Genomic DNA, 14,004 nt, shown 5'->3' with positions numbered 1-14,004 from the left:
GATATGAGAACAAGACATAATACTGATATGTGGGTAGAAAGTGGAAGTTTGTAAGAGGTGAATGAAAAAGGGTAGAGGAAGTATTTGAGTGAGGGAGCTGGAAAAGTAGGAGGTAGGGGCCAGAAAGTGGAATGTTTGCACAATTATCTCTCAGAATCATCTTTTTTTTTCTATTAAACGTTTTTCTTGGTTAGATATATTAACACATGACTGACTTCATAGTGCACAATTTCAAACTTTTATAAAGAAAATGAATTTTAGTTTCCATGGGGAGAACCTGAAAAATCTGGATCATCGATTTTTCCTTTTTGAAACCATTTTTGTACTATCATCAATGCAAGTAGGCCTGGAGGGGTGAAACTGCCCTCACACCCAGAGCTGGGGAAGAAGACAGAGCCTCTTCAAAGGATGTAATACAGTCATCCCTCAGTATCCTCAGCTTTGGTTCCAGGACCCCCATGGATACTAAAATCTATGCATACACAGTATTTACATACAACCTACTTCCATCTTACTGTATAAATCACCTCTAAATAAATCATCTCTAGATCACTTATAGTACCTAATCCAGTATAAATGCCATGTAAATAATTGCCTCCACATAGAAAATTAAAGTTTTGCTTTTTGAAACAATGGAATTTTTTCCCAGTCATTTTGGACCCACATTTGGTTGAATAAACAACCTGCAGATACAGAGGGCTGACTGTATTTATGATTCAGTATGAAGCCATTCTGAGTCATAGCTATGTCCAAGTTGGCCATGGAACAGGTAGCACAAGTGGACTTGAGTTGAGGATCAGGGAAGTTGTAACCTCTCCTCGCCTTCCTCTCCACTTGCCATAAAACTGCCCAGCTGCTGGAGGCACCCCTGGTTCCTCCTCTGGATGAGAGCATCTCTTCCACACCAGCCTACCACCCTGCTTTGCCCCCAGAGAAAGGAAGCCCTTAGAAGTGCTCCCTACTGCCTAAGACAATATTATTCTAAGGAGTCCTTCACTCATCTCTGCTACCACATTACCAGCAGGTGCAAGAGAGTGTCACATACCCACCTTAACCTGGTTACCTGTTTTCTTTCCATCTATTCACCTGATCCAATTTTCCATGCCTAGAACTCTTCTAAAACCCATCTTCTGCAAGTTTTGGAATACATTATCTTTCATCACAGATTTCCATGTATATTTAACCTCTTCTGAACTCCACCTACCTGTTCTGAATAAAACCTGGTTGTCTCCTTAGGATATCATTTCCCTGCCAACTTTTGAATAGAGGCTGATTTTCTTTCTTTTAATCCTACTTGATTCACTGGGCTTACTTAATCAGTTGATTCATATTTTTCATCTGTTTTAGAGAATTCTTGATCATTTTCAAATTTTGCTTCTACCTAATTCTCTCTTCTCCTTCTGGGACTCCCGTCATAAATATGTTAGCTTTTTCTTTTTTTTTAACTTGGTCCTATGCCTCTTTTGTTCTTTTCTGTTTTTTCCCCCATTCTCTTTTCCCTCTGTGCTTAAGTTTGGATAGTTTTCATTGATTGTCTTCAAGTTTACAGATTCTATTTTATGCTGAGTCTAGTCTACTGTTAAGTATATCAAATGAGTTCTTAATTTCAGATAGTGCATTTTTCAGTTCTAGAATGTCCATTTGATTTTTTATACATTCCAATTAAAATCCTGCATCTTTTCATCCTTTTTGTCTATCATTTCCTATTTTCTTTAACATGTTAATTATTATTAATTTAAAATCATTGTTAATATGAACAACTTTGAATTAAATTATTTATTAGAATTTAGTTATTAAAATAGAATAAATATTCTTTATTCAAATTACTGGTGTGATTTCTGTCTCCTAACTGGATCCTGACTGATACAGAAGGCTTAACTGGAAGGCTACACAAGGGAACTTTCTGGGAAGTTGGAAAACGACTGAGATTTAAGTGTATCCATTGTCAGAATTACACAACTAGGATTTCTGCGTTTGAATTCATGTAGATTTTACCTAAAATATTATAATAGAGAACAGGTGGAAAATGGGGAAACATATAATCCAGATGAAATTAATGTTATGTTGATTTAACCCAAAGAATCACACAAATCACAGAATGGTGACAGCTGTTGAAACTCGGTGATGGGCACATAGGGGTTCATTGTTTACTTTATATATGTTTGAAATTTTCCATAATAAAGTGTTAAAAGATAGTCATGGCTGTGTGTTTTCTATCTTAATGTATGTAGCTAGGGATGGATGGAATGACAAGCTTGATCTGGCTATACAGTCATTTATCATTTGTTTTCTGTATCAATTATTCATTGCTGTGTAACACAACGACAAAACTTCGTGGCCTAAAAGAACATGAAGCATTTGGTTTAGTTTGCTTAAAAATCTTAAATTCTTGCAAGGATCTTTAGGGAAAGCTTGTCCCTGCTCCATGTGATACCATCTAGGGTGGATCAGCAGGGTGTTAAAGATCCACTTTTAAGATGGTTCATTCACATACCTGGCAAGTTGGTGCCAGAGGTAGGTCTGTGAACCAGGAGGCTTGGTTCCTCCATGTGCCTCTCCATGGGCTGCTTGGACTTCCTCACAATATGGAGGCTCAGTTCTAAGAGCAAATGTCCCCAGAGAGAACTAAGTAGAAGTTATATCATCATTTATGACCTAGGCTTGGAAGTCAACATAACATTATTTTCACCTTGATTCAAGAGGAGGGAACATAGACCCCACTTCTTAATGGGAAGTGTATCAAAGTCACAATCCAAAAAGAACTCATGGGATGGGAGATATTGTAATGGCCATTTTGGGAATATAATCAGATATACCCAGCTTGTTCATACAAGAATCTGGGATCAAGTTGGATCTCAAAGTATTATCTGAACAAAGATATCGTTTACTATCACCCAGCAAGTGGGTCTCAACCCTTCTGTAAATATCCCTTCTCCTTTCTTTTCTATGTTCCTCAGGTGCAGATGTATACTGGACACTAACAAGCTGCCTACATAACATCTACTTCCCTCTTCCTATTATTTCTTACATTCTTATTCCATAACTACCTCTTCCCCACATAGCCTGGGTGCTTCAGGGAAGCTGATTATCCTTATCTCTGGGGTTGGACCCTGATTGACTTATGGTAACTAGCACATTCAAGTTCCCCTGGTCATAATGTTTGTGACTATGGCAGGTGGTAGCAAGGATCATGGAGGAGGGCAAGATGTGATCTAAACCATTTTAGGTCAGGTTGCTGGTTGGAATGCTGGGACAGAGATCTAGCATCTCTGGATGTTTGTGGGGAAGTATGTAGCCCTGGGAGCCATCGCCAATTCTCTTGTGTCCACGTGGGAAGATGGTTTTAGGGTGAAGGAAGGTAGAGTGGGAAAATGGAAAGAAATCAGGTCTCTCCTGACGTCAGTAAGTCACCGGATTAAATTCACCCTACAGCAGGATCTACCTTTAGAATTTCTAGTGTAGGACCAATAAACTCCATGTTTAGTTGACATTTATAATTGAAGCCTAAAGTGTCTGAAGCAATGTAAGGGAATTATATTAATATTTTATTATGAGATTGCCTAGGTTTGACTCTTGGTGTTGCCAATTACTAAGTGTGTAAGTCTGAGCAAGTTTCTAAATCTCTCTGACTCAGTTTTATTTGTAGTCAGATTCCAGATGAATGAGAGACAGGCCCTCACTTTGTAGAGGAGGAGAAAGCAATTGTGAAAGGAAAGAATGGGAAAAGAAAACCACAAAATGTGTCCTGAGGCAAATTAAGTTCAGGAAAGAATATGTGGAGAAGGTGAGGATCTGGAGACTGGGGAGTCCTTTATACTATTCACTCTCACATACCCCTTGGAAAGCCTTTGTGGGCTTCTAGAGATTTGCACACCAGCTTAAAGACTGCTGGATTTTATGTTCAATTCAAGTTAATCAGGTTCCTTTTTTTTTTTTTTTAAACAACAGATTAGGATCTTTTTTTTTTTTCTTGGACAGGATGGCAAGAGTGGACAGCTAAGAAGGGTACCTTAGACCATTTTTCATCAGCAAACATTTGCTGGGCATCTATCCTGTGCTGGTAGAAAATACGTCAATAGCTTCAACCACTTGCAGCTATGACTCTGAAGCTGTCTCTAGCTCAAAGTTTCTCCTTAATACCCTATGCATTTATCCATTTCGGTGTCCTACAGACACATTAAAGTAAAAGAAATAGGTGACATTAGATTCTCTACAAACCAATCTATCCAGAACATAATCATTTCAATATGGACTCATACTGACTCAATATAAAATCATATTGTCTTCAAAACAATGTGTGTACTTTATACTTGCAGCACATGTCAGTTTGGACAAGCCACATCTGAAGTGCTCAATTGTTCAGTCGCTTAGTTGTGTCTGACTCAATAGCAACATGAAATTAGTAGCTGCCACATTACACAGTGGAGAAGGCAATGGCACCCCACTCCAGTACTCTTGCCTGGAAAATCCCATGGATGGAGGAGCCTGGTAGGCTGCGGTTCATGGAGTCGCTAAGAGTCGGACACGACTGAGCAACTTCACTTTCACTTTTCACTTTCACACATTGGAGAAGGAAATGGCAACCCACTCCAATGTTCTTGCCTGGAGAATCCCAGGGCCGGGGGAGCCTGGTGGGCTGCCGTCTATGGGATCACACAGAGTCGGACACGACTGAAGTGACTTAGCAGCAGCAACTTTAGACAGTGCAAGTTGAGAATGTATTAACATATTTAATAAGTCAGAGAAAATTACCTTTGACCCAGAAATGATCATTGTGTCTCTGAGAAGGTTGTTGTTTCCACGGGCACCCAGTTTCTGGAACTTTAGCAAGAGTCTGAGTAGCACAGGGAAGGTGAAGTGGCTGTCTAGTCAGGTTGGTCACCTGCAGTGTGTCACAGATGGGACAGTTGTTCTCACATGCACCGAAGCAAATACATACCTATTTTCAAATCTTTAGGAATCATAATGATTAGTGTTTATTGTGGAAATGAACAAAGTGATATGAACATTCTGTAGATTGAATGTTTCTCCCCAGAATTCATATGTTAAAACCCAATCTCCAATGTGATGGTATTAGGAGGTGTGGCCTTTGGGAGGTGATTAGATCATGAGGGTGGAGCCCTCGTGGATGGAGTATGAGTCCTTATAATGAAGACTCCAGAGAGTTCCATTCAGCCTTCTGTCACATGAGGGCACTGTCAGAAGATGGCCATCTATGAAGTACTGCTTACCAGACACAGAATCTTCCTGCACTTTGATCCTGGATTTCCCAGTCTCTAGAACTGTGAGAAATATGTTTCTGTTGCTTATTAGTCATCCAGTCTATGGTGTTCTGTTATAAGATTCCAAACGGACTAAAACAGAGAATAAGTCATGGACTAAGTGTTGCCATGGCTTGTCTTAAACCACAAAAGCCTTTAAACCCTTAGCTGAGAAAGACTCCAGGCGAGACTTCTGCGGATATGAGTAGGGATTCAACAAGTGGTCCTGCCATCTTTCTGAATTTCACTATCCCTTTGAGATTCTCTCTTTGGTTACTATTGTATCTTGCATCCCTATCTAAATGAAGGACATATCAAATGTACAGAAAATCATGGGTGGCTAGTGTCTTAGTTGTCTTGGGCTGCTAAAATAAAATGTCATACACTGGGTGGCTCAAATAACAAAAAATTGTTTTCTCAGTTCTGAAGGCTGAAAGTCTATGATCATGGTGCCAACATGGCTGAGTTCTGGTGATGGTTCCCCTCCTAGCCTGCAGATGGCTGCCTTCTCACCATGTCCTCACTGGGCAGAGAAAGAGCAAATGTCCCTGGTATCTCTTTATATGAGGGTGCTAATCCCATTGTAAGGATCCTATCCTCATGACCTCATCTAAACCTTATTAGCTCCCAAAGGCCCAGTCTCCAAAAACCACTACACTGAGGATTAGAGTTTCAATATATGAATTTTTCAGTGACATGATTCAGTCTATAGCAGTTGGGAAATGTAAGAAAACTAACTCCACTGACAAAAATGAAATATAGATAAAACGTAGTCTTTCCCTCAAATCAACAAAATAAATGTTTTGATTCTCAGAGTTGGCAAGGTGAAATGGACACTTCCACTGGCTACTAATGAAAGTATAAACTGATACTATCTTCTTAGAAAAGCAATTTTGAGAAATGTATGAAGAGCTTCAAAATATACAGTTCGATTCTATATTTTATTTCTAGGTAAATAGAGTGAAGATATGTACATTATCATTTGCAGTGAAAATTAATATGTATATCATATAATTTTTAATAATGGAAAAAAGAAACAAATGTCCAATCATTTTGAAATTTTTTAACATTTATGGTATACGTTTTATGCAATAGATTATCAACCAATCTCAATACATGATGTCTTGAAGCATTTTTGGTGGCATGTAAAAATGCTCACAATATAATAACTAGCCAGGAATTAAGAAAAAAAGGGAGAAATAAATTATATATATTATGATACTAGTTTTAATTTTGTAAAAAAATATATGTATTAAGGAAAGACTAAAATTAAAATTTTTATTAGAGGTTATTTCTGGTTGTCAGGATGATGGTTGATTTTTATTTTCTTTGTATTTTTCAATTTTCCAAATTACATCTAATATATACTATTTTTATAATCAGAAAGAGTTCCTATATTAAAAAAAATAATGAAAACAGGCTTGTGTAGGAAAATGTGCTTCCTTTTTTTTGCTTTCCCATACTATTATCAAGTGAATTTGATTGGTGGAGAATCAGAAAAACATACAGAGAAAGCATAGGAAACATAAAAACACTAATTGCTGGGAAATGTTGGCTTTTCATCCAAGGAAGTCAGGAGGTCAGAAAGGCTGGCCAGTTCGCAGGCCTTTGTCTGGTCTCCTTGGGATGCGAATCCTTTTCCTCTGGCCAGCTGGGATCTCCTGGACACCCTCTTCCCTAGATGGGCTAGCCTCTGTTTCAGCTTACGATGGCACTTTCATAAAACCCTCTCTCTGTAGTTCCAGGTAGGCCTGTGTGTCGCTGGCTGCACAGTGATAGATTTCCAAAGGTTTTTTTTGTTGTTGTTGTTTTTTAGCAGAATCCTAGTTCTAAGAATTCCTGTGAGGTATGCTCTAGAGGTTAAAAAAGAGTTTTTCTTTTTCCACTTATACCCATCCAGAAACATCCAAGAGCAACTCTGCTTTCATCTGGATTATATTTTGGGATTTTCATGAGTTTAGATTCTTTTAAAAGATTTTTTTCTTTCTGATTTAAAAACTAAATTTGAAACCACTGTGATCAACCGCAGGAAATAATCTCTTCCTTCATGGTTCATATCTTCTGTGTTGCAGCAAGCTAGTGTTTTCCCTTATAGACCATTAGCATCTAGCACAGCTTTCATGCAACCTAGATGTATTTGTTTATATAGCAGAAATAAATATAGTGACCTTTTTCAGACCTTGGAGCCAAATATTTTTTAACTTTAATTTTAGATTTGAAATAAATGAACTAAACGATCAAAGATTTGGGGATTTGGACAATAAAATATTCACTTTCTATATATTATTCTAAGATTTGGCAAAAGTATACTTTAGAAATTCAAAGCTTAAAAAAAACTGCATACTTGTCAACACTGAGAGCCTGCACCTCAATATAATTGTAGGGAAACTGAACATTGCCTTCTAATTTTTCACTCTCACTATATTCATCATTTCTTTCTCTCTGAGAACTCTGAAATACACATCCTACCACTGTTGAAATCTCCTTCCTTGGAGACATTCCTTTCAAAAGATATTTGTATTTTAAAAAGCTATCACCAAACTAGGAGTCCATACAATGAAGCCCTGTTGGTAGACTATCAAAAGTAGGTCATCAAAAGTATTTAGAAATCTGTTTCTCCCTCAGTTTTCTACAACTAGGCAGAAGTCAGCACACTGTCTACAAACAAGGCCTGCCCCATAAGGACCAAAGACGGGCAAGATATTAAGGGTATAGTGTCTACAAAACTATTAAACGGCTACATACAGAGACTACATCTGAGAGTGAAAAAGTGTTAGCTCAGGTTTCCGTTTAACATATGAGAAAGATTAAAGGAATTTGCAAAACTAGATCTGCCCAGCAGAGGGCATGTTTCAGTTACAAATCATGGTTTTTATGCAAAATTTTCCATTTTTAGAAATAAATACTTTTAAAGAATTTTTATGCAGTTTTTATACTTTGTGTTTCTCTCATGATTAAGTTTCCAAGCTGTATTTTAAAAATACATTTATTTCTAAATCACATAGATTCTACTATCAGAATTTTTTTTTTTTTTTTTAGATTAATTGCTGCAAATACTTGCCACAGTTGTAAGAATCAGGAATTACCAAATATGTGAGCAAGAGACTACAGGCTTTTGTAGAAGAGAAGGAACTGGTCACACTAAGTCATCTTGCTAGACCTTGGAGCCAGAAGGTCGTGGCTTCTCCTGGGGGCAGCTGTGCTTGCTGAGCCCAGCCCACCGATTCATAGATACAGTTCAGAGACAAACCCATGGGACACTCAGCCAAAAAGCATATGACTTACTATTTCTCTAGTAACAACTCACCTACTCAACTTGGGATTACCTGGCTGGTAACCACCACCCCACTGGGCCACACACAATCCTGCTGGGCCTGGGATCCAATGTCTTGCTCTCACCTTATACAGACCGGTCTCCTCACCGGTCCAGTCTGCCTTAAAACTCCTCAAGTTCTAACCTCGAGAGGCATCTTCCTGTCCCTGGGGTCCCTCCTTAATGCTTAAAGCCAGTTGGTCCCTTTCAATAATCTTCAATATGTTTTAAGCTATAGAGTATCTAAAATAAAAATTTGGCACCCTCTACTTAAATGTCCACAAGACACAGAACTCCTTTTACTTTCACATTTTTAACTGTAAAATCCATAGAGACACATGCCAACACCATCTCTACCACAGATGGGGATGGTGAACATTTCTGAGATGTCACTTTGGACTTGTTTTGAAGGTTGGAGGGTACGAAGGTAGAAGGGACTTTGAACAGGGCTTAGGAACTTAGGCCACTTCCTAAGTAAAGGGGTTTCTGTATGTGATGCTGACATTGCAATTTTAAAAGCAATCTCATCTGAAAAAAAGAAAGGAAAACAAAAACCAGCAACAAGGTGTAAACTATATGTTGATTATGATCTATTTGAAAGAAGAATGTGTTTTTGCATTTGCATATGAATAAAAATGTTTTTGGATAGATAATGTGAAAAAAAATCCTCAAGTTCTGGAGGAAGATACACACGCAACACAATTTTGTTTCAGTGCATAGTATGCGCAAGGGAGGAGTCCTGGGTTTGTAGTTTAAAAATATGCTGGCTCTGTGAATCACTTGGCCCTTCTTTGCCTCATCTGTGAAATCCAGAAGTAAGAATGTACCCGCTAAAAGTCAAGGTCATCCCTAGAGAGATTTTAGAAACACACTGAACTGTAACTCTCTGACATATGGCCATCTGTGACTTTGGCCACATGACTGATCTTGCATGGGTTTGATTGTGAATAACCTAATGGATGTAGAGGAGGAACCAGTCCTGGGTCCCAGTATGGAATTCTGGTGTCTTCACAGAGTGACTCTGACTTCATCTCTCACATTTATCCTTTACTCCAGCCAAACTGGTCTGTGCTCCTGAGGCTCTGCTCTTGCCAAGAGAAAGACCCTTACTGTTTCCTTACCACTTGAAAGTTTCTCCAACTTCTGAGTTTCCTGCAAGCATTTGGCAGTCATTTTCTTCTCAAGAAGAAATCATTTTTTATACTGCTACTTAGGCCCTTAGCATTTTTTTTTTACTATGTTTATCTGAGTATCTAAAAAGATAAACAAGATTTGTTCTCTCAAGTGTCTTACATCTACCCATTAGTTCTAATAGGCAGTTACTATCTTGCTGTTTAAATTATTGTTCTATAAAATTCTCTCTCCTAACCATTTCCCACCAAATGCATTGGTTTTAATTTCTTCTAGTAGACTTGGTATAAAGTAAGTCTCTCTTCCTCTGTCATTACACTGGCCTTTGAATGGTATGAGGGAATGTTTTAAAATTTATTTTCTCTTTGTCCAATCTTTTTTCTCTAATGGAAGTGATAATTAGCAGTGAAATGGTTTAAAAATGATGATGGCTTACTATCACTTTTATCTGTTGAGTACTTATTTTGTGCTATGAAACAAGTTAAAGTTCTTTACATACATGAATTCATTTAATTATCAGGATAGCCCTATAACATACATACTTTTATTATCCCATGTATAGTTAAGGAAACAGAAGAACAAGAGAAGTAACTTGTCAGAGGTTACATACTAGAAAATTACAGATGTCAGAGTTAAACCCAGTGGACTCCATTCATTGCATTATCTTGCTTCTTGAAAGATGGGTAGTAGTGTAAAGGAGTAGAAACAATTGTCCTGGATAAACTCCCATTTGTCCTCAGTACCCCGACATTTTTCAGAATATCTGGGAAATATTCTGGACTGAGATTAGGGAAGCAGAGCCAAAAGAAAGTGGAGGGTTGCACAATTGCTTTGTGAATTTATAAACCTGAAGAATACAACTAAGCCATGGTGTTTTTTTGTCCTTGACCATGTAAGTTTTTACTAAGAAGACTAGCAATAATAAAGCCCTACTCATTGTTTTTCAGAATCAAACTCTGAAAATTCATCTTGTGGGCATGTTTGCATATTTTGTCTCTGCTTATAAAAACCAAGTTAATGGTTTTACAGTTTTTATTTTCACTGAGCAGAAAAAAAAATCTGTTGATTCACTAACAGATAAGCATAAGAAATACACTTTCTTATTTATATGGAGCTATGCACTATTCACACATTAATATGTCAAACCTCAGATTTTTATTTTGCCCAATGGGAAACTATGAACAATGAGATTTCTTATGTAAAAAGTGAATACTTCAAGTATGTTAGTTCTACATGACTTTGCTAGCAATCCAGAGACTTACCCTTTCAACTTGATTTGATTTCTGCAGGATAACTTTTCAGGAAAAGTAGTTTTCTGATCTGTGGAGCTTGGAAATATAAAGAAATAAGCAACTTCTCATATTCATTAATCAGAAGCCAGTTTCCTTAATAATTTATTTTAAAGGTGATCTCCAGTAAGGCACTAGTTCTCAGACTTTAGTGTGATAAGAATCACCCGGGGAGCTAATCAAAATGCAGGTTCCTATGTCTCATCCTCTGAGACTGGGTCACTTCCCAGTTTATGCTGATGCAGATGTCCTCTGGGTACCAGACCAGGATGAGGGGGAGGATGTGGAGCAGGAAGTGGAGGAGCTCAGTACTCTAGTGATCAAGGCACAGAAGTGCTAGAATGCAGATGGGCTTTTCATCAGGGCTATTTAGGGAGCTGGCTGAATTCCTGCCATTGTTGTTGTTTAGTTGCTAAGTCGTGTCTGATTCTTTTGCAACCTATGGACTGTAACCTGCCAGGCTCTGAAGTCTAGCCTCCAGGTAACAACTTCAATAGAAGGCTGTTCAAATCCAGCTTGCCAACTTTGGTGAAAATACTGATCTCCTCTGTCACAATATTCTTTAGGTTTGAGGGAGAAGGAAATTAGTCTGCAGATGGCTGAGTGGTCACTGTAAGCACCTGGGGTGGGGCTAGGTCAGAAGGCAGAGGTGAGGAGGGACAGACATGGAGGTCTTAGCACAGTCCTAAAGGCTAGGTTCCCAACTTGCAGGCTGTGCACTAAGAGAGGGACATGGAGTTACTGAAAGGGGAAAAATGTGTTGTGTGGGTTCAATCAAGAGAGATGATCCTCTTCTTATTTGAAGGATCTAATACAGGACCCGAGGCCTGCATCTGTTGACTTGGCCCATGGAGGTGGGAAGAACTCTGCATGACTGGAAGGAGGAATTATTTTGTTCATAAGAGATAAGAGCAGGAAAAAATCCAGAAAGAGTAGGTCTTGTGTGGAATAGGGGCCAAAGGGAGTGCCTCCATCACTATACACACACACACAGATACACACACACACCCAGGAGACCCACCAGTGAACCAAGAGGCAAAGAGAAATGTCTAAGGATTCCAGGTGGTTTCTGTGAGATGGGTGCTGCAAATCCTTTTCCTCTGTCTCAAATGGAGAGATATTCAATATATGTCTCACCAATACTTTAATAAGAAGTTTCTTCTTTGGGGAGGAACTCATAGAAGAAAATAAGATGGCAGCAGCTTTCTGACGTTCCATATATGTGCCTTAAGGATTATTTTAGATATAATCCAATAAGTCATTTGTTTATCAAGTACATGAACTGTGCAACAGTTTTTCAAATATAACCCTGAAAATATTGTGAATGATAAAATTTGAAAGCATTTTTAAAAGAATTTTTGAATTCACAGTAGATTTTGATTTTGATGTTGGATTTTCTCAGTCATTTTCATGGTTGAATCTGAGAAATTTTTGACTTTAAAAAGGAGTTCCTCATAGCCAAGACATGGAAGGAGCCCAAATGTCCACCAACAGATAAATGGATAAGGAAAATGCAGTATATACAACCAATGGAAAGCTACTTGGTCATAGAAAAGAAGGAAATAATGCCATTTGCAGCAACATGGATGGACCTGGATATTATCATACTAAGTGAAGTAAACCAGAAAGAGAAATACAAATGCCATATGATATCACTTATATGTGAAATCTAAAATGTGATACAAATGAACTTATTTACAAAGTAGAAACAGACTCACAGTCATAGAAAACAGTTACCAGAGGAAAAAGTTAAAAAGTGGAGAGAGACAAATTAGGAGTTTGGGATTATCAGATACAAACTACTATATATAATGTGGATAAACAACAAGGTCCTAATGTACAGCACAAGGAATTATACTCAATATCCTATAATAAACCATAATGAAAAATTATATATATATATATGGATATATGCATGTGTGATTGCTAAGTCGCTTCAGTCATGTCTAACTCTGTGCAACCCTATAGACTGTAGGCTGCCAGGCTCTTCTGTCCATGGGATTCTCCAGACAAAAATACTGGAGTGGGTTACCATGCCCTCCCCCAAGAGATCTTCCCCACCCAGGGACTGAACTCATGATGTCTCCTGCATCTACGGCATTGCAGGTGGTTTCTTTACCACTGAGCCACCAGGGAAGCCCATATATGTGTGTGTGTGTGTGTGTGTGTGTGTGTGTGTGTGTGTGTGTGTGTGTGTGTGTGTGTGTGTGTGTGTGTGTGTGTGTGTGTGTGTGTGTGTGTGTGTGTGTGTGTGTGTGTGTGTGTGTGTGTGTGTGTGTGTGTGTGTGTGTGTCTGCCTGCAACGTGGGAGACCAGGGTTCGATCCCTGGGTTGGGAAGATCCCCTGGAGGAGGGCATGGCGACCCACTCCAGTATTCGTGCCTGGAGAATCCCCATGGACAGATGAGCCTGGTGGGCTACGGTCCATGGGGTCGCAAAGAGGCGGACATGACTGAGCGACTAAGCATAGCACAGCATATGTATATATATATATACACACACACATAGCATTTTGCTGTATACCAGAAACTAACATAACATTGTAAATCAACTATACGTCAATAAAAAAGGGTTCCTCATATTTAAAGTTGGTAGAAACCATTGATCTATGGTAATCACAACTACGTCTTCAGTTGGACTGTAAAGTACTCCTCAAGTAATGCAAAATTCTGTGCAATGACTCTGTTGCCATTTACAATGTATTTTTTTTAAAGAGTAAAGGTAAACTGCATTTTGTTCTTGTCATTTGGTAGCACTGAATAAATATAGCGGGGGTATCGATAAGGCACATTTACTTAAAAAGCTGTCACATTATTTGACTTTGTAATTGACTGAACAGAAAGTCTATCTGTTGCTTAGGAAGAGCATGCATATCCAGACACACTGACTGTACTTCATTTCCCCAGGCTCTGTTATGTGGTCTACTTGTTACATGTCCTGAGGATCCTCTGAGGTATTTAGAGGAAATGATCATTGGAATAATGGAAAACGGTCTTGAAACTCTACTCTG

The 14,004-nt window shown here is 38.5% G+C and overlaps 1 protein-coding gene across 1 annotated transcript in view; it reads left to right on the top strand.

Moving 5' to 3' along the window:
* Positions 1 to 14,004, top strand: part of FBXL13 (F-box and leucine rich repeat protein 13) — a 209,643-nt gene that overhangs the window by 2,210 nt on the left and 193,429 nt on the right. Inside the window, exon 2 of the mRNA XM_043871784.1 lies at positions 13,901 to 14,004. Within this exon, the coding sequence (XP_043727719.1) occupies positions 13,901 to 14,004 (104 nt within the window). The remainder of the gene's footprint in view (positions 1 to 13,900) is intronic.

The sequence above is a fragment of the Cervus elaphus genome, chromosome 18 (assembly GCF_910594005.1).
Source record: "Cervus elaphus chromosome 18, mCerEla1.1, whole genome shotgun sequence".
NCBI lineage: Eukaryota > Metazoa > Chordata > Mammalia > Artiodactyla > Cervidae > Cervus > Cervus elaphus.
Note: the sequence above shows the minus strand (reverse complement) of the source record. Positions and strands in the feature narration are given on the sequence as shown.